This window comes from Syngnathus floridae, chromosome 7 (genome assembly GCF_059516105.1).
Source record: "Syngnathus floridae isolate MCC-2025c chromosome 7, RoL_Sflo_1.0, whole genome shotgun sequence".
In the NCBI taxonomy this organism is placed as follows: Eukaryota; Metazoa; Chordata; class Actinopteri; order Syngnathiformes; family Syngnathidae; genus Syngnathus; species Syngnathus floridae.
In genome coordinates this window covers 16464203-16484760 of record NC_142419.1, presented here as the reverse complement: position 1 = coordinate 16484760, position 20558 = coordinate 16464203, and the positions used below count along the sequence as shown (strand labels likewise).

At 44.9% G+C, this 20558-nt stretch overlaps 2 protein-coding genes and 1 long non-coding RNA gene across 10 annotated transcripts in view; 2 read left to right on the top strand and 1 right to left on the bottom strand.

The window, feature by feature from the left end:
• LOC148395637 (uncharacterized) overlaps positions 1–8715 on the top strand; it is a 34526-nt gene extending 25811 nt beyond the window's left edge. For both annotated transcript variants that reach the window (XR_015859483.1, XR_015859482.1), the window contains 3 exons: positions 1155–1336; positions 4280–4512; positions 6559–8715. This is a non-coding gene — a long non-coding RNA (uncharacterized LOC148395637). The remainder of the gene's footprint in view (positions 1–1154; positions 1337–4279; positions 4513–6558) is intronic.
• On the bottom strand, positions 901–5954 carry zpld1b (zona pellucida-like domain containing 1b). 2 transcript variants are annotated; one of them, XM_088381110.1, is made up of 10 exons: positions 5527–5954; positions 4274–4494; positions 4050–4164; positions 3355–3419; positions 2771–2868; positions 2518–2598; positions 2226–2397; positions 2061–2166; positions 1508–1537; positions 901–1329 (listed from the first exon to the last, which is right to left on the bottom strand). In XM_088381110.1, the coding sequence occupies exons 1-10, from the start codon at positions 5651–5653 to the stop codon at positions 1145–1147; spliced, it is 1200 nt and encodes a 399-aa protein (XP_088237236.1). In that variant the 5' UTR covers positions 5654–5954; the 3' UTR covers positions 901–1144. The 2 variants fall into 2 exon arrangements, with proteins under 2 accessions (XP_088237236.1, XP_088237235.1); XM_088381109.1 differs by having other exon boundaries at positions 3355–3427; positions 3983–4164; positions 5527–5953.
• An 857-nt stretch (positions 8716–9572) lies between the features above and the next one.
• On the top strand, positions 9573–20417 carry picalmb (phosphatidylinositol binding clathrin assembly protein b). Of its 6 annotated transcripts, XM_088380748.1 has the most exons (23): positions 9573–10264; positions 12277–12419; positions 12551–12626; positions 12697–12799; positions 12893–12986; positions 13125–13236; positions 13317–13423; positions 13508–13549; positions 14882–14967; positions 15057–15180; positions 15263–15396; positions 15554–15654; positions 15813–15965; positions 16265–16348; positions 16621–16713; positions 16860–16967; positions 17366–17482; positions 17566–17596; positions 17674–17773; positions 18041–18100; positions 18463–18567; positions 18898–19003; positions 19600–20417. In XM_088380748.1, exons 1-22 carry the CDS (start codon positions 10135–10137, stop codon positions 18988–18990), a joined length of 2196 nt encoding a protein of 731 aa, XP_088236874.1. In that variant the 5' UTR covers positions 9573–10134; the 3' UTR covers positions 18991–19003; positions 19600–20417. The 6 variants fall into 6 exon arrangements, with proteins under 6 accessions (XP_088236874.1, XP_088236875.1, XP_088236877.1 ...); XM_088380749.1 differs by lacking the exon at positions 16265–16348 and having other exon boundaries at positions 9574–10264; XM_088380751.1 differs by lacking the exon at positions 15813–15965 and having other exon boundaries at positions 9575–10264.
• The last annotated feature ends 141 nt before the right edge of the window (positions 20418–20558 follow it).

The window sequence follows — 20558 nt, the reverse complement described above, 5'->3', positions numbered from 1 at the left end:
CCAGGCAGGTGATGAAACCCGACTTGAAACAAACGTGCTCAAACAATGTACACTTTTTTTTTTCTCGTCGCTAATGTGAAATTTAAGTGGGGGAATGTTTGCTAGCTATTGAACCAGAACTCGAAAAAAGAGAAGAGGGCCTGTTGTCTGTTTGATGATATTTATCTTAGCTTTTTGTGTGACTGTGAGCTTTTTTTTTTTTTTTAAACTCAAGATTAGTTCGAAACACTAAGCAAGAGTCCCGTAAAATGATCTTGTCAGCTGAGCCACCTGAGAGAAAGCTCAGATCCGGGTCAAGATAAAGGATGGCTGTCTGCGTTCATCATCCATGCCGTGTTGTGATGACGTGACCCCCACGCGGGTTTTCTTCGCTCTTCTTCCCACTTTGGGTGAAAGATTTCAGTGACCCGAGGGTCTCAGTATTCGCTCCACTTGTTCCATCGTTTCTTGTGCGTGATGGAGACATGCTCACATAATGGCAGTTGAAAGTCGGGATTAGAGTGGAGCCAGTCATGCACGTGAGGTCTAGACTTTTATTACACGGGTCACGGCGAGGGAGAATCAATCCAGGGAAAATTGGAAAAGTTCATTCTGGCAATCACAAAAGGCGGTAATATTTGGTACTGTTGCCGTTTGGGGAAATGTCTCACAAAATGAGAAAAGTAGAAAAATCCACTTTAAATCTCTCAAAGTGAGCACTGGAAAAAAAAATGTATGTGTGTGTGTACACACACATATATATGTATATATATATATATACATATATATATGTACCAAAATATGAAAGCTTTCTCATCTATTTGCTATAAGCACAAACTATACACATGAAAAATGTCATTTTTATTAAAGTATTCAACACCTAAAGCATAAAAGTTCTTTAAAATGTATTTCAAAAATGCATCTTTAAAAAATTATATTTATTATTGATTTTAACCACAAAAAAACTATTTTTAAATCATGCTTCTATACTTTTGGTCAGTATCATAGTAACAATGCACCCATCTGCCTTATAAGAATTCAAACTATCTAACTTGAAGTTTTTTTTTTTTTGTCGTGTACTTAAAATCTAACAACACCTGAAACACACATTTAGTGAGGTGTGTGCAAATTAATTAACTATTGTGTGTTTATAATTTAATTGTGTTCATTTAAAGGCGGGGTTGCAAACTCCTGAGGCTGCCGAGGAGGAGGAGGATGCTAGCACGTGTGACTTCTGCAGGAGGCGAAGCGACAGCAATACGAAGCCGACGCTCGTCCCGCCCAGTATGACCACGCCCGAGATGAGCGCCGTGGTCACCGGATTCATCAGATGGGAGGGGCCGCCTGGCGCTGGAAGGTAAAATGGAGCAGTGAAAGAAATTTAAAAGTGCTTAAGCATGAACTTATCGTGACCCTGCTTTGTTTTTTTTTTATTCGAGGACAGAAAAACGTAAATTATCAGTCCGAGCATCCCAGAAAGATATTAAACATTTTCTATAGTTTATAAAATTTGTGTGAGTTTGCTTACCAAGCTGAGTGTTGTTGACAGCGGTATCATCTGGAATAAAAACAAAATGGGTTTTTATTAAATTGACTTTCACTCCTATTAAAGGTAGAAGCTGGTTAGCGTAGTTTAAAAAAACACTAAAGTAAAACGTTTTTTAAAAAGTGCCTGTCACTGGGTCCCATTTTTTATTGTCAATTGTTTTCTTTAGACATTACTAAATTGAAAATAATGACCTTCAAACCTATGCCCCAAAAATGGAAATGATTTTTTGAAATTAAATACGACAAAAAAAATTAAGTATTGTAGCATAGTCAAATTTTATGCCTGTAATTTATCATGCTTTTTTTTAAGCATCAAGAAAAAAAAAAGTTATTTTATTAATAACATTTTTTACATTAATTGAACGATTAATCGGTTATAGGAATTTTGGAATCGGCTTAAAAAAATGCCAGCAATGTTGACCTCAATATGAAACATTTATGAATTTGTCTTCTTCTGGAGGTTCTGGTACTGCACACCCACCGAATGTGTCGGACCTTATATCTAAGCATCGATCGTAAGAATGCGCTCGTACCACTCCTGGTGATGATTGGCCCAGCGCTAATGACGGCATTGCCACTGGCGGCCGGAGGCGATCCGAGGCCGGTCCCTTCGTCCCGCCTTCGCCGCCGGCCGCAGATCTGCCAAACACGTCACGGGTCACGCCGGAACAGTCAAGTCGGATGCGACGGAGTCGTACCGGCATGAGCATGATGCAATCGTCGCTTTTGCACAGCTTGGTGACGCAATGCAGGAAAACGGTGGACATCTTCTGGTGCCGGTGCTTGACAAAGCGGAAAACCTCAAAGGAGAAACGTCCCATCTGACTCTTGCCGTTCTCGAAAACGGTGGTCTGAGGGTCTTTGTAGCAGCTGTGCCGAGACAGAGAGAAAAAGCCGCGTACGCGATATGACGTTGTTGCTTTCAGAGAGACGGACGGGCATGAATGGCTAATAGCTCCCCTTTTGTGGTGGCTGGACAAGTCAGATTACCCCAGGAAAAGGTCGTAGCGAAGTTCATCATTAGGATTCCCTGAGGGGGTTGTGTAACAGTAGTCCATCAAGATGTTCCAACTGCGGGGGGACAAAACGGTGAGATCGAGACTGCACATGGGAAAATGCACTCGGGTCTTTCTCCTTCTGTCACGGCCCGGCGCCTCCATGTCGTATAATATCATAATGGCGGCGGCGGCGGTTGACTTATCGAGTCAAATCGAGTCGGCGTTAAATAATCGCTTTGCGTTACCGTTTGTCCAGATTGGTGGCCTTGACTGCGGCAAACACTCTGGTCTTCAAAGCCAGGCCGGCCATCGGGATGGAGAGCATTTGGTTGTACGTGGAGTCCTAAAGGAAAAGGAATCATAAATTGCTAATTAAAATGGGAGCTTGTTTGTCCCCAAAATTTTTATTTTTATTTTATTTATTATTATTACATTATTTTTTTATTATTTATTTTATTATTTTTTTATTACTACATGGCTTGAGATGAACTTTTTGTTTCCTAGAAGTGCAGTGACCCCAAATTTGACCTCAAATCATTTTAAACTTCATTTTAAAAGAAGGATGCTTTTTTTGTCTGTATTTCATCATGATAATCATCAATAATAGCTTTACAATAGTTTTGCTTCCACTATTTTATAGTTCCTCGAACAATTTCTTGTCAAACGACACATCGTCATAGTGACAGAAACGGCGAATGGCCGCCGAGAAATAACATTCTATCTGAAACAAGTCGGCACTTGGGCGAATACTGATATTCACTAGATACTAGATCTCGACTTGAGGTCCGAACGTGGAGCGATTGGAATGAAGGTGAACCGGCTCACTCACATTGTACAGCATGAGACTCAGTGTGCTCACAAACGTGCCGTTGCTGTCCTTGACGGATATGGCGGCTGACGAACTGTGAAAACATACCATGTGTGAGCTCAGGTGCCATCCATAATAAACGTGGAGCTTATCAATAAGTCTTTCCAGCGTCACCTCAGCTCAAGGCTTTACGCAGCAGCTCTTGAATTGACACAAAAGAGCTGCTGAAGTATTAATTATGTCAGCTGCCCATCATTTTGTATTTAACAATATCAACATTAGAATCCTTTTTTTTCATTATTCCATCATTTTTTGTCAAGTCCAATAATTAAGACAAACAGGATGTCGTAATTATCAATTACTGTATTTTGATGTTGGTCACTTTGGAAGTATTTTCCGGGGTTGGTATAATAAGTTTGAGCACAATCGATTTCTCAATGAACCTGACGTGCTTGTTCGATTAGCAAAATAGTTTTCGATGAATCGATTAATTGTATCACCTCCGATGGAAAACAAAATGGGTTTTGTATCATGATTGCAGTTTCTATTCTGATCACGTTCTCCCGCATCACGAATACGTCTTGATTAGATAAATGTCACCAACTCCCGATTGATTAGGAAAGTAGTAACAGAAAAAAAGCCAACTTACGAAGCCAGTTGTGAGTTATTGACCAGGTACTCCAACGGGTAGCTGCAGCTGAATTTATACAACAAACCAGGGAGGTAGCTGATGATAGTCGGAGGGTCGGGGGTGTCAACGAAGCCGGAGACGTTCCCGATTTGTACCAGCGACATGTTCCCGTAGGCGTTGGGTCCCAAGGCTGTGCTGACCTGCGGAGGAAGCAAGATCACTTTTCACCAAGCCAGTAAACAGCTTAATGAAGCTAATATTGATTAAATATGCGTATGTGTGTGTGTGTGTGTGTGTGTGTGTGTTCACCTCCAGGCTATTGCCACAAGCTTCCAGAGTGCTGAGGCCGATGCTGAACAGCACAACGGTAGGGAAGGTGTTGTTGTTGATGAAGCCGCGGCATTGGGCGTCGCCATGGTGACCGTTGAGCGCCAGGTCCGTGTCAGTGTATCCGGAGAACAGCACCGGGCAGAAGTTGATCTTCACCGTGATGGTCTGCACGCCGCAATACACGCTGACGTCCCGCTCGCCTTTCAAACAACAACTGAGTGAGTATGTATACTTATTGGGGGGTGCTGACTTACGCAAATCCATATTGTCATAATGTTGACATATAAAGTGTAAAAGTGTGTCAAAGTATGATATTACTGTTATTATGTCAAGTAAAATAAGATGATAATATCTTTAATGCAAAGTCAGTTCGTTCAACATTTGGAGATTTAAAATTCATCAATGTCAGTTTAAATCAGTTGTGTGAAATAATCTGATACAAATTCAGAACAGATTTGAACCATTGTTATCAGGGATATTCAATACCACTTTTTTTTTCAAGCCGATACCAGTACTTAATTGTTGTGTTGTCACCGATACCAAGTACCGATACCACTCGTACTAAGGATACATAAAACCCCCCCCCCAAAAACGGACAGATCATTCTTCTAATTTCTTGGTTATGATTGTAAAATGGCCTCAAGAGGGTGGACGATACTGGTATTGAAATAATTCTGGTATCGAGATTTGGTATCGGTACTCGCCTATCCCTAGTTTTTATCATGATGTTTATCCTTGTAATTGTTGTTGTAGTACTTAAAAATACAAAACGTTTTGAAATGTGAGCATCAAGAGCCAAACTTTATTTTGATGAAATGAAAAAGTTTTTTTTCATTTTGGGAAGCCGATTGTCAACGTGGAAGGCTGGAATCCATTTTGTTCATAATTCTATACAGTGTAAGCGTTTTCTTCTGTCTGCCTTTAATCAAGATAACACTTTGTCCTGATCAAATCTGTAATATTGAAAACTCGCTTTATAACGAACTGCACTGCATCATACTGACAAGTGAATCTAAAAAAAAAAAAAGATTCCATTAAAAAGTATTAAATATTTGAATATGGTCAGGCACCCATCCTTATTAAATTATTAAAAATGATCAGACAGTGTGATGAAGTGCAGCTCAAAGTGGCTCTCATTACAATCTGCAGGTCCAAATTACATTTTGAGTCATAATTATCGCCGATGTGAAAAGTAACGCGGTCCTGATGTTGCGAGCGTGCGTCATCCTCACCAGGAAACCTGCTGTGCTGGTTAGCATCACAATTGTATCCGTTAAACTGAGCCGACACCGAGGCGACGCCGCTCATCAGGAGTAGGACGAGGAAGCCCATTTGGGCACCGGCGAGAGCTTTAGTCATCTTCAGAAGGTCAACATGGCGCTGCCGCACGTTCCCCGGGACGGACGCTCCAAAATGGCGTTTATCTCCCGAGTGCCAGCGAGTCCGGAGGCGACTGCCCTCTGTGACCTCGAAGCAAAGTAGCGCCACCCTCTATCTCCGGGTTCTCCTCTATCTCCCCCTTCTGCCCTCCCCCTTTTGGCCTCACTCGCTCATGACGGTCGCCAACCTGGCCCTTTTTCAAGGCCTTTTTAAGTCGGGTCGCGCCTCATTTCACCCCCACCGCTCCCTTTTCGACACCTGTTTAACCGTTTCCTGATGCCTTCAAAGAAACGCCACCAGGGAGAAGGCGTCCTCGCCCGCATCAGATATGAAAGATAGCGGCGGCCATTATCCAAACATGCCCTCGGTGACGGACGTGGGAACCTCCATCAGATCTGAAACGGCCTCAACAAATCTTTTCACGGAGCCCCGAAACCCGAGCCGGCCGCGCCGTTTCCCACTCGCCTCCGCCGGTTCTGATCATCACCTGTCAGCTGGCACAAACGCCGGGTCTCAGAAGGGCGGGGGAGTCGTATATGAGTCCGAGCGAATTAAGCTGTCATCGGCCCACATTCACATCCGCATAATAGTCGGCTCATGGTCCGACGCGGAGCTGTCTGTAAGCGATTGGGATGCACAAAGCGTCGCTAAAAGGCTGTCGGAGGCCTACGCTGGGATGTACATTCAGAAAATGAGAACGTTTGTATTCTACTTTTGTCCTTGAGGTCATGCGCTAACCCAGGTGTCGTTTTATATGCTAACGTAAACTCCGCTTGATTTTCTGTCACAAAAAACTATATGATAAAACTTCAGAACTTTGAAATGCTCGGGATGCTCTATGCCCGCTTCCACCTGCTTCAGCGTTGACCTCCTCTTCAAAACAGGTCTTCCATCCTCCGACTCGTGCCGGCACACCCGCCTCACGTGTTGGCCTCCGATCCCGTTTGGAATTCCTGATGAAGCCCGAGGCTGTTGACGATGAGGTAGAGCTGAAATCAAATATGGGACGCGTCCAAACAAACAAGTGACGGCCGGCCCTGAACGGGATCAGATGGTCACGAGCGCATGAAATGAATACATATGGTAAGCCCGTTAGCATCTTTCTTATTTTACAACTCCCACCCAGCTAATGACCTATTTAGTCAGTGCGTGGCCCTGCGTTCTACTTCTGGGCGGGCTTGTCTTTCAGACGCACGAGTTTCTTGACACATCACATGACAATCTGTTATTAGCCCTAATTTTAATCGTCTATAATGACAACCTGTTTTACACTTTAGTCTATTTTATTGACAAACACCATATTTAGCAGAATAAAAGGGATTTTACAATAAAGATTTTTTTTATTCCCCTTTAAGAGACAGACCTTTCAACACAAACAATGCAGCAACAGATTATCTAAAAATAATCACAGGCATATATTCTTTATCCTCTGCCTCGTTTCATTTATTATACTGCCACCCGGTGGCCAAGACGTGCACACCGGGAGGAATAACAGTGAATTAATCAAGATCCACAGTGTTTATTTAATAATTTACAGTCTATTGAATTGTTATAATGAATGTTATTTTCCTTATTGATGGGTGAAATCGATAAACGGCATTCGCACACGGTATTGTCAAACAACATTCACACAAGGCAATTTACTTTTACATGAGATATTTTGTAGTTTTAGATGGTTTTATTTTACACAGACGTTAATCGCTCCGGAGCAATTTCTTAACCTTTATTGAACCAGTCGAAACAGCACAGCACGCCGCTAAACACAAATGTCACAAAAAAGTATTGAAATGATGATCTCGACTTCATTTACTCACAAATTGACTCCCTGTGAAATCTTCCTGAGAACATCACCAGTTGAGTTAATGTGTTCTTTAAGAGGGCGTTCACAGTTTGACTCGAGATTATTTTCGATTCCTACTGTTTCTTGTAGAAAAACGATTTCAAATTCATTCATTATCTCCAACGTCAACCATCGTCATGAAGATTCCAAAGGTTTTTTTTTCCTCATTTCGGGCCGTGCTCTGGTGAACCCGTGTTTGCGCGCCGTTGCACTCAGAGACCTTTAAAGGCCCACGAGTCACAACGCACCGCCACTTTCAAGATGTGCCAAATAGAGCTGCCGTTATCTGATGGAGCTGAAACATCCACGCTCGTTCGAAAGCCAACAGTGGCGTCACAAAACCTGTGAGAGTCAGACCGTAACCCGACGCGCCGGATTGAACACGGCCTGGAAGGTGAAGCCCTCATCAAAGGCGGTGCTGAGATTCAAACCTCAGTGAGCTGTGTGATTCCAAAAGCCAGAAATGTCAATCGGGTGAAAATAGTTGATAGGTTTTCTTTAAGTTTTGAAAAAAAAAAACGTTGACAACTTGATAACGGCATGTTCTCGTCTATTGCGGGCAAGTTTGTGAAATATTTTTTTAGAATGTCTGTCTCATGCTGTGTGTGTGTGTGTATTTGTGATTGGTCGCCTTTGACACAACCACTTGTGATGCGTTCAAGGGCATCTCAGAACTTGTCACAGCGTCAAAAAACAAATTGGAATTGCTTTACTTGTAATTGTGAAGGAGACAGATTCAGAAAGTAGGGGGGGTGGGGGGGGCATGCCCCCTCTGTACCTCCTCTCAACTACGCCCCTGTTCACCTCGGGCCAATTTAGGAGTGTCACGTATGTGCGAGTCCCAAGTTAATGTGGGGGGCAAAAAAAATAAATAAATCCACGTTGCAAATGTGCTGCTCACTACAGGACTGTACTGCCTGGTTTAAATTAATTTGTTTCTGCCAAATTTGCCATTTGGATTCACCATTTTACTTATTAGAAATGATGAAAAACAATAAAAATGAAAGAAAAAAAAAAGAGGTTGTTTTGGTCTCCTGCAACTAATCCAAGTGGAGCAGGGAAACTCAATAGTACGTCATTATTTATGAAAGCAACTCAATATTTTCTTCTTCCCCGAGTATCCACGTGTATGGTGGGGTGTGTGGACATTTATCTTTGACCTCAATAAAATTGAAAATAATAGGAATCTGCATGACTATAATATATATTGCATTTTGTCATTTGTGTGTTAGAGTTTTGTTAAAGCCCCACAACTGAAAATAAGATGTTTGACTTGAAGTGTTGAGCAGGACACATGGTTCTGTGCTGCCTCCCTGTGGTCAGCATTTGTCACTGCACCACAAATGCACTTCCCACCCTGCGGTTCTGGGTTCAAAGGTCACAGCTCCGGTAGGTCATCAGAAAATGTTAATTAGAATACATTGTTATGCTGGAATTATTAATTTATAGACAAATTCTACTATTTATAGTCACTGAGAAAAGTCAGTGTGTGTGATTTTTTTTTTTCAGAAAAGAACCGAGAAGCATTGCTGAAAGTAGAGCTAAAAAAAATGTTAATTAGTAAACTGAACAATTAAAATGATTTGAAAACACAAATCTAAAAATTCTGCAGATTAAGATGATTCAAAAACAACAGGCAATTTATCCAACTGTTGGCTGCCTGCCACTATTTCAACTGACAGCTTTGCAGTGGTGCCTGTGAGAACATTTTATTAACGTTTAGTCCCGAGAGAGCATTTTGTAAGTGAGCAAAAATATCAGTTCTTTGTGTGAGAGCAGTTCAGAGAGCGTTTTAGAGCGTTTCATTGGTGGATGTGACTTGCATGGATGAAAGCTTTTCAGTAATGAGTAGAATTTAAAAAAAAAATCTGTTTAATGAGTGTATTTCATTTGTGTTTCCTCAGACAGTGTTTTACTAATGTGTCTGGGAGGGGTAAATAAATAATACATGCGAGAACGCGTTAGTAGTGTGTATGAAATATAATAGTGAATTATGTCCCTGACGGCTCCTCATAGCCCATATTAGCTGGCCTGAGGTCAGTTAGATGCACCTGCGTCACATCAGTCTTTAAAAGCCCGGGCGCTGAGCCAGCGGATCCAGGGTCAGCGGGCGTCGTGCTAGCCTGACAAGTTCCGCCATTTCCCCTCACTCCGGGCCCGTTCTGCGTCCTTCTTCCTTCTCACCATTGCGCTACATCGGCGACGGCGGCACCGGGAGGCGGAGCGGCGCTAGGCAGGCAGATAAACTGCAGGAAGGCAGGCGGGGATCCGGTGAGCCACAGCGGGATGAAAGCGAGACCAAGAGCCGGGGCGGATGAATGCGAACACCGCAAGCCTTGAATGTGTGACGGGCAGCTAGCGGCGCAACGACACATTGTTAACGTTTGTTGTTGTTGTCGCTACATTCCGCCCTCCTTATTATAACAGCCGACTAGCTTAGCTCTGATTTCACACCAACCACCGCGGTGGGAGAGGCAAGGAGGAGTCCGGCCAGGTTTCGCAAGGCGGTGGACGGGTTATCCTCCCTCCGCTAGAGCTTATTGACGACAATAAACGCCGGCAAGTGTGTTTTTCCCCCCTCCCCAGAATTATTTTTTTGTGTTGGAACGAGTGAGCGAAGATGTCGGGGCAGAGCATTACGGACCGGATAACGGCAGCCCAGCACAGCGTAACGGGATCCGCCGTATCCAAAACCGTATGCAAGGCCACCACTCACGAAATAATGGGCCCGAAGAAGAAACATTTAGACTGTGAGTATGCTTTATTGTCTTTTTGATTTTTAAACTGTGTCGCCTCTTTAAAGCCGCCGCTGATGAGGTTATGGCGGCTGTTGGAACGACTAGGCCCGAAAGCCTGAGGCGCCGCTAACATGCTAAAAGCTATCGCAAGTCACGGAGAAGGCATCAAATTAAACTACGTTTCCTCGAGCGTGTGAATTTTTAACTAATTTCGGAATTAGTGTTTGAGGCTGTCTGTTGTCGATTAATGACGTTTCTTCTTGTATTCTCTATTTTTGCTTTTAGTTAAAAGCAGAAGTAGTAATAGTAGTCGGAGATGCTAACAGTATAAAATGTATGAACCGGGCCCCCTATGACATCAGATGTATTTGCTGCCAGCAAAATTCACGCATTATCACCTACAGTCTGTAATTAATGGATACAAATTAAATTATCAATTATAATTTTTAGGGATGGGCTTGTAGATCCCGTTTTGTTTTATTGGCAGGTGGCACACCTGTTGTGCCGCTCAGGTGACTCGCCCGAGGTGTCACGAGTTAAAGCAACGGGCTGGTAGGCAACCAATGGCCCGAGGAACATTTACTGCCAATCGCAAAATTAAGTCAAGAAAATGCTATAAACATTGTAATCACAAATGTAAAACTTGCACAGTACTGGGTGGACCAGAAAGTTGAGTTGCGACCGCTGGTTAGAGACCCAGCTTTTAATTACTTGAGATCCTAACTCCTAACCCAGGAGAGAAACTCCAACCTGCCGGATCATTAATCTTGGAAGTCCTAATGCTTGTTTTGGAACCCCAAACAAAAAAAATCAGAATTTGTAATTAATAGAATTTGCAGCACAGTATCAAAACACCAACAATTTAACCCTAATTGTAACCCTAAACATTCCATCAAGCCCTCACCCTGCAAGATTTTATTTAAATTGCTGCCATTTTGTAGTATTGTGTGTTGCAATGTGGAACCACATCTTGAGCCTTCACGATTTATAACAGTTTGATAAATATAATTGTGTGAATCTAAGAATGTTTTTCTCAAAGCTTAGATCTTCTTTTGGCCCACCCTGGAGTTTCTTCTCGTTCTATTTGTTGTGACCCTCAGTTACACTTTGCACTTTGAGCCCATGCGCAACATGATTTATTTCCCCACAAGTTATCTTTGCATGTCACACTGACGCAAGGCAATTCCCTCCGGTATGAATCATCACGGCTGTCACACGAGTCCGATTATATCCCACGAGAAGCCCCCCAAAAAGCCGGCTATTTGCTGTCACATGACTGCCTCCTCCATATTCCTCCTCCTCGCTCTTCTTCACGCAGTCACCCGTGCTAACTAGCATCCGCTTCTGGCGAAGGTTACCCTGCCCTATTTTGAGGAGTCAAATATAGGACGGCAAAAGAAGGGAGGCCCAATTACGTTGTCGTTCTGATCCGTGCTGTCGTCAGCCAAGTTTTTTTTTTTTTTTTTTAACGATAAAGACCATCAAATATTTCCATTTTAAATCGGGTCAAGCAGCTTTGACTAGTGTCGCTCGGCCAGCTCTGCGGATGTTAAAAAACGACATGAGCCCCGAGCGAGTGGGACCGCACATGTATGATTTACCAATCGCTGGCAGCGGTCGTCATCACTGAACAGAAAACTGAATGGAGTGCACCATGTGCTCATTACTATTAAAAAGAGGCCATGTTAGATGCCACGGATTGATCAGCCGTTGCCAAATTGAATCGAGAGAGTCCAAATCATAGCAACTTTGAACCCGGGGGCGCAAAACTCAGCTTGTCCCTCATGGCGCTCGCTCACTTGTGTTTATTCATAGTCCTCAAAAGCAGCAGGTGTTGCTCTGCCATCAGGCTCAAAATGTTAGCAAACGTCACCTCACTAGTTTATTGTGGATGAAGACAAAAATATGAGAAGCGCCAGCACGGCATTGCGTTCAACCTATGGAATGTTCTTGACGTTTAAAAAAAAAAAAATGGACGAGAATAGGACAAAATGGCATCTCACAATCGTTTGTTCCTGCGTCAGACCTGATCCACTGTACCAACGAGATGAACGTGAACATTCCCCAACTGGCCGACTCGCTGTTTGAGAGGACCACCAACACCAGCTGGGTGGTCGTGTTCAAGTCGCTCATCACCACGCACCACCTCATGGTGTATGGCAACGAGGTGAGCCGCACACACACGCCATGTCAGATAATCTCACCCAGGCGACTGATGTCAAGCAGATTACCATCGCATGTATGATTGGATTTAATACCTTTTAGTGATGTTCGCCTCTCCCTCACTCCCATTTCCAGCGTTTTGTGCAGTACCTGGCTTCGAGGAACACATTATTCAACCTCAGCAATTTCTTGGACAAAAGTGGCCTCCAAGGTAAGTTCTGCACCTCGCCCGCTGTCATTTTTTTACATGTCTGACACGCGTACCCGTTTCTTCGTTCCAGGGTACGACATGTCCACGTTTATCCGGCGGTACAGTCGATACCTGAACGAGAAAGCCGTTTCGTACAGACAGGTTGCCTTTGACTTCACCAAAGTTAAGCGAGGGTAAGACGCTGAAAATGAGGAAACGACGTGTGCTTGTCTAGAACGTTTCGTCAGCCGCGGCTACTAACTACTCGTGTCCGCTGATCCTCTCAGAGTGGACGGCGTCATGAGGACCATGAATACAGAGAAGCTGCTCAAGACCATCCCCATTATTCAGAACCAGATGGACGCCCTCCTCGATTTCAATGTGAGTTGGAGGTGAAGCCTGCCGCAAAAAAAAAGGCTCATGTGCGAGAGTGCTGCGTCAATGGCCTCTCTCCGCTCAACGCCACAAAGAGAAATGTCAGGCGTGTTTACAAAAAATGTCTAATTTGCTTTGCCGCAGGTCAATGCCAACGAGCTGACTAATGGAGTCATCAATGCAGCCTTCATGCTCCTCTTCAAAGACTCCATCAGGCTCTTTGCTGCCTACAACGAAGGCATCATCAACCTGCTTGGTAAGAAAACACCGCCTCCTCTTCCTCCTCCTCTTCTTCTCACACCAACATTTAAACCCTCCTCTTTGGTTTCTAAACAGAGAAATACTTTGACATGAAGAAAACCCAGTGCAAAGAAGGGCTGGACATCTACAAAAAGTTCCTCACCCGAATGACCCGGATATCAGAGTTCCTTAAAGTAGCTGAGGTACGTTAGTGGCTTACAGGATGCTTGCAGTGAGAAGTGGGGAGTGAAGAAAAACTCATTTGGCTTTCTATGTGCTCTTAACAGCAGGTGGGCATCGACCGAGGAGACATTCCAGACCTTTCCCAGGTAAGCTTGCAAGCTGGTCTCTCTCTCTCGCTCTTTCCCCTTTTTGGATCGATTAAAATCACCTACCAATATATACACTCATGAGAAGCTCCATCCACGATGAAGAATACCATGATGTCAGATGAAACCTCCGTGATAGAAAGCTACGGCTCGTGTACTCGGCTTTAAAAAATGCGGGCGTGCTTGAGATTTTTTGCCGGGTGTGCGACGACAATGAACGAGAGGCAGCAAACTGATCGGCTTCCCCTGAGCAAGATGGCCGCCATTGGCTACGCTCTCTTCTTTCTGCACTTTGCATGTCGTTTTTTTCCCCCCCACACTCTTGAGCGCATGGTTCCACCGAAGTTGCTGTGCTCTCTTCTGTCCTTTCTTCTCGCGCCTCAAGCTTTCCTTTTCTTCTTCTTGCACTACAGTAAATAAAGGTGTCAGGTCCACACAGAGGTTGCAGTCGAGTCACACTTGCACATTGACAGTAAAGGTCGCGCACATGCTTGGACTGTCGGCGTTTTATTTGCCGCGCGGCTCAAATGGATTCCTCCCCTGACTGTCACCACCTTTATATTCTGTATTCTCCCCCCCCTTATCTTTCCACTTTAGTTCACAGTCTGTGTAAGTACTCTCATTTCACTCTTCTTCTGTGTCTGTGACTTGCTTCGCCGATGTTGTCTTTTTTTGCATGTCTTCGTGCCGTCTCACACCACGTGGTTGTCTCAAACAGCCTAAGAAATAGGAAGGGGTTGGGGGGGGGGGGGTCTATGTGGTGTCTTTTTCCTCATAGTGAAGTGTCAAATCAGAGTAGCTCATTTGCTGCAAGATGGCTGCCCCTGTTGTGCTTAGTTGTGGTCCATTCCAACAATCTGCCGTAGGTTGTTGAACATGCTGCGGTATAGTGCGTCATCACACACACACGCACACGTCGCTCTCATGCAGACGAAGTGTATGGCTGGAACGCCATCAGTGGTGGGCGACGATGAACTTTCAAGTCACAGTGAAATTCGATGGAGTGTTACGATGAAGGTTGACTCAAATCTAAATTTTTTAGGGTGATTATTTTTTTTAATCAGTTGTTGCAGAATACAAACTTGTCACTGTTAGAAGGCACAGTTTTAAATAATACTATCTTTTTTCCCTTTTTTTTTCTTCTTGCGCTTGTCCTCATTAGAGTCGTTTAACTTTGGAAGAACTGTTATTAAAAAAAAAAAAAAGGATGGTTTATAGTCTGTCCTTGCTTGGTTGCCCACCACTGTCCTTCATGGTGTCGATGTTCGCACACACACACGGTCATGCGGTGTGTGAGCAGAAAGCTGACAGTGTGTTTTCTCGCCGCGACAGGCTCCCAGCAGCCTCCTGGAAGCTCTGGAGCAGCACTTGGCCTCTTTAGAGGGCAAGAAGGTGAAAGACTCCACGGCAGCCAGCAGGTACGTTAATTAGCCCATCACGGGCTGTGACTGTGACTCCACGGGTCCGCGTTGCCCGCATCCCAGCGTGACTTGTGTCCGCCCCACAGAGCCAGCACTCTGTCCAACGCCGTGTCGTCGCTGGCGAGCACGGGAATGTCTTTCACCAAAGTGGATGAGCGGGAAAAGCAGGCGGCGCTGGAGGAGGAGCAGGCCCGACTCAAGGCGCTGAAGGTGGTTCAACTGAGCCGACCTTCTCAAGAGTCGCTCTCTTGCCGCTTTGCTTTATTTTTCATGCGTGTCCTTCATCTTGCAGGAGCAAAGACTCAAGGAGCTCTCCAAGAGGCCCTCGTTCGCCACCACTGACACGTCGCCCATCTCCACCACGGGGGGAACTATTAACACGGCCCCGGCCATCGATCTCTTCTCCACACCGAGCTGTTCCAACGGGTACCTTACATTTAATTGTCTGACTTGGCAAGAACAAAAAATGCAATTAAAAATGTGCCTTTGCCGCATTATATATTGTGACAGTAGGGGGCAGCATATTTCATGTCATTTATTTTTGTACGTAATGACGACTCATCTTTCTGTAACGTGGTTCCAGCGCGGTGAAAATGGAGAGCGACCTGTTTGACCTTCAGTCCACGTTCCAGCCGGCCATGCAGTCGGCCTCGTCAGGGCTCCCCGTGGCGACGGCGTGGGCAGGTAGCGCGCCGCCGACGCACCTCTCGCTCGCCACCTGCGTCTTGTTTGGAGCTGCTCTGCATGCTCTTTTTTTGACGTCCACCAGTTCCTCGCCACTCGTTTTTGGTCTGTTTCATTTTCTCCTGTCTCTCTCTCTCTCTCTCTCTGCCTGCCTGTAGATCCTTTCACCTCCGCCGAAGCTGGAGACGACTCCATGCCAAACCTTAACCCTTTCCTCTCAAAACTCGTTGTCGATGCCTCTCACTTACCTGTCGTGTCTTCAGACGGTGTTAGCTTTTCCACTAGGACGTCTGCTCATGAAATGTTTGGTGGTAATGACTCTCATTTTGTTCCTCCGCATTGTCCTCGCTCATGTCTGCGTAGAAGCATGACGACGTAGTGTGCTTGTCCTCCATGCTGATGTCGTTTCAATGTTCTCAGTGTCTGTCTGTGAAGCTAAAATCGTTGCCTCCTCCTTGATAGAACCAAAATGATGCCCACCCCCTATTCAAAATGATACCGCCACCACCCAAATCCCTTTTTTAGATGAAGTTTGGTTGTGTGATGTGTTGCTATAGAGCTTTTTTTAAGTTTGTTTTCGTTTTACCAACACTATGTTTGATTCCCCTAGATCGTTACAATCCCTTTACTGACACAAACGTGTCAGTTTCAAGCAATAACAAATGCACAGTGCGGCTAGAACACTCCATCTCAGGTACTGCAATGGCTCTTGAGTCCTGTAAAACATTGGACCCTATAAAATACCCCAAAAGCTTTTGTTTGAATATTCAGTCACTCCCTCCCGTTTGTGATGGTAACATTCTCTAATATTTCACACTTTTGTGACTTTCAATTCCTTAACATGTTAGCTGGCTCTTTTTTTTTCTGCCTGCTTGTTTGGCTTGGTCCTGAAACGCTTGTTTTTTTTCTTTTTTGCTCTGGTTCTTCTTCCTCTCCTTCTTCTTAATGCTTCCTGTGGCGTGTCAGACTCCTTCTGTGGCCCAGTGTCCATTGCCCAGCACCTCCCACACCAGGCTCCCTTCCCCACAGAGCCCTCTACTGTAGCAGGTCTATTCAGAGGTATTGAAGGCTTTCTCTGTGCGTGCGTGGATGTGCCAATCCCGCTCCGCCACTCGCCGACGACTCCCCGCGCTTGTCGAACCGCGTCCCGTTTGAGAGGCGTCGCTTGTCTAAGCTGCAGCTGCCTTCTTTTCATCTTCTTTAAGGATACTCCTCGCCTCAGCCCCCTCCCCAGCCACCTGCAGGTCTCCAAGTGGACTTTGAGTCTGTGTTTGGGGCCAAAGCCACGGGCAGCAACAGCCTCAATGCTGAAGGTTAGGATTTCATTTCAAGTCATCTTTTTTTTTTTTTTATTCTCTTATGTTCCCTGCTTAATATGCACTTGGTAGAGTCGTGTTGCGATTCACACTTGAGATTTTTTTTATTAGTTTATTGTCACCTCAATGATACATGCCGTTTTATGGCCATGTGCCGCCATCTTGTGATCACAAAATGTTACTACATTGAGAGGTTATTCACTTATTTCACTTTATTTGCCATGTAATTTACACTTTTCATAAGAAGCCCAACTCATAAACTAGCACCAGAATTTCATATGGTCAACAGTCAGTGTAATGTTTGCGTCATAACAAAATTTGATCAAAACATTATAGTCGAAACTTCTCTTGGCAAGTGAACCAATTCATAAATTTGACCCTCCGTGTCTTGTCAGATATCGCCGGAGGGATCCTGAAACCGACTCTTGCCGGCTCCAACCTGCCGTCCAATCAGCAGCCAGAGAAGCTGGTGTCGGACGACCTTGACTCCTCCCTCGCCAACCTTGTCGGCAGTACGTATACATTTCTGAATTTATTCAGCTGTATTGTAATTTTTGTATCGTCCCTGCCTGAAGCCTCTTGCGTTTTCCCTCAGACCTCGGCATCGGAAACGGCACCATGAAGAAGTAAGTGGCGTGCGATCGCTCGGCGTCCTCCCAGCACTGCGTTCGAAACGCTTAACTGAAGCCGCCTTAATCCACAGTGACATGCACTGGAGTCAGCCCGGCGAGAAGAGGCTGACAGGCGGCACCAACTGGCAACCTAAAGCGGCACCGACGACGACCTGGAACCCTGTCTCCATGGTGATTTACATCTACATCGGGGGTGGGGGACATTCAGTCTGTGTACAGCGTGCGGCCCAGTCGACAGCCAGTGTCAAAATGGCCGCCCCCACTGACATGGGATGAAAATGGGTGGACTTTCCACAAATGCACTATTAATCCGAATACTTTCATTAGACTAGTGATGGCGCATAGAATATAGTACGATTTCTTTTATTTTACCTGTCCTTTAAAATAGAAAAAAAAAAAATCTCTAGCATCCTTGAACAACTTTTTATGTTCCCGCAGCCGCCGTCCATCATGGCCTTCCCTGCCACCACACCCACAGGCATGATGGGCTATGGCATGGTGAGTACTGCAAGCGACCATGTTACAAGTTAAATGTGTTTCATGCTCAATTACAAATTGAATATGTGCGCGCCTTGGCCGCTAGAGGGCATCAAACTGCATGCGCAAGCTTTTTACAGCTGCTCAGTAGGTATAAGTAATTCGGTTGTTATTCAGAGGATAAGGACTACATGCCTGAGGGTTTATTTAATAATTACACTTCTTTCACAATCGGCCAAACCGCTCCTCGTAAAGTTCACTTCCAGCATCGAGTGCTCCTATCTTAAATTTTTGCTCCCAAATCGGCCAAGAAGAGTTTTTTTTTCCCGGACCAGTACTTTGAATGCAACGTTTGATAAATAATCCTCCATTTTTCTTTTTAGCCCCCACAAATGGGCTCCATGGGCATGATGAATCCGCCCACCATGATGTACGGGCAGCCAGTGATGAGGCCGCCTAACCCTTTTGGCTCCGTGTCCAGCACTCAGGTGGGTGCACCACGCCTCCCTGCTTCTGCCAGGTGTTCGTGTTGGTGTGCGTGATCATCGTGCTGTCATATTCCCAAATTAGCGCAAACACCGATGATGTCGGGTTTGAACGAGCTTCGGCTCTGGTCTCAAACTGCGCATCATCTCCTTGTTCGTTTTTTTTTTTTTTTTTTCCCTTTCCCAATTGTTCTCCATCTATCCAACGCATTCGATTTGACATTGCCGCTTGTCCGAACTAATCTCATCCCCCCCCCCCGTCTTCCGCGCTGACTCTCTGACTTCTCCTCTGGCCCCCCTACTTCTTGTTTGTGTGTGTCCTCCTACGAATAGCCCTCGGCGGCCTCTAGCCCTTCCAGCCAGAGTCCTCTCCGAGCCCCCGGACAGGACCCGTTTGCACACCTCTCTCTCAAGGATTTCTTGTAGAGCGTCTCCTTAGGTACAGCATGCCCCCTTCTGCTGGCGGCCGCATCCCATATGTGGCCTGTGCTCAACATCCGTGTGTGGCTGCTTCTCCTCTCGCTCTCTCTTTCTCTCACACGTTGTCTGTCGTCTTCATGTTTTTGTCTTCATCTGACTTAGATGCCACATGCTTTTAAGTCTTTGCTTGATCTTGCTTTGCTCCTCTCACTGTCTTGGCTGTAATGAGCGTCACGCCGCCTATTTTATCCTGCCACTCATCGCATACTGCTAAGAATTGATTTTTTTTCTTATTTAATTGAATTTAACCAGCTGACTGTTCTCTGTGCCCCGCCCACGAGATATTTTTCCACAGCAAGCTTTGCATGATATCACTTAAGGGACAAGTGTAAGGGACATTGAGCTACGATGTTTGAGGTGCTAACTAGAACTTAAGCAGGAGTGGAAATTGGATGGATGGAAACTGAAAACCTTTTTTTTTTTGAATTTATGGATCATTAATGCAGCTCATCGAATATATGCTGCCGAGTGTGTGGCGGGGCTTATCCAACAGCAGCAGCACCGAGATGACGTGACCGCGTCCATTCGCCTAATTTGTCTCCTTCTCCCTTGCAGACGCAGTTCATGTAACTTTGAAGAGCTCGTCTATCGGAAAGATGAAGCACTTAGCAGCAAAAAGCTTGGTCCTCGTCCAGGTCTCCGGAGAGACATTCACGTACCCCTCCTCCTCCACCACTTTCCTCTCTTACACCCCCCCCAACCCACACACACACACACACGCTACTCACTAAAAATATCAAACATGTTGCGATGGTTTTCAGTAACCATGGTAACAAAGGATTCCCTCTCTATTTTACAGTGTCATCTGTAAGGGTAACGTTCTGGCTGCTGACAAACTTTGATGTTATGTATTTGGTTAAGAAAAAAAAGACACTAAAAAAATGTAAACTGCGGTCGGGTGTTGAGCGAGCGGGGGGAGGGGGATTAGTTGCCGGGTGATGGGGACCTTCCCCCCCTTTTTTTTTCCCCCCCCCCTTTCCTCCCCCTCGGCGCCACAGTCCATCACCCGTCACGGTGTAGTGATGCTAACGACGTTTACACCCGTTTAGTTTGTGTCTTTTTTACCGTGTTTACAGTAGACATTCCCTGTGTCGTTTGTATTTATTTATGATTATCGGTCGAAGGAGCTCGAGCGGGGCGGGGGGGGGTTTATTGTAAAATCAACAGCGCATAATAATGAGCATTGAACACCCGTGGGAGTGCTTGAACATTAAAACTATCGTCAAGAGGTAGAGTGACAAATAGCTATTATATAAATGACACCTATTAAGCCGAATGATAGAGCACTAAATATTGACTTTTGTTAATTTTTTTTTTTTTTTTTTTTTACTATTGCTAGATGAAAATTAAAAAAGAAAAATGTAAAAAAAAAATTAAATCACAGCCGCCACTGTGCTGAGAGTGCAGAGGTTTCTGCAAAAGCAGGGGTGGGGCACCAATGCGGCCCACCATCCAATCCTAAACACATTCTCGTAATATATAATGAATATTGAAAAGGAAAAAAAAAGAAGTTT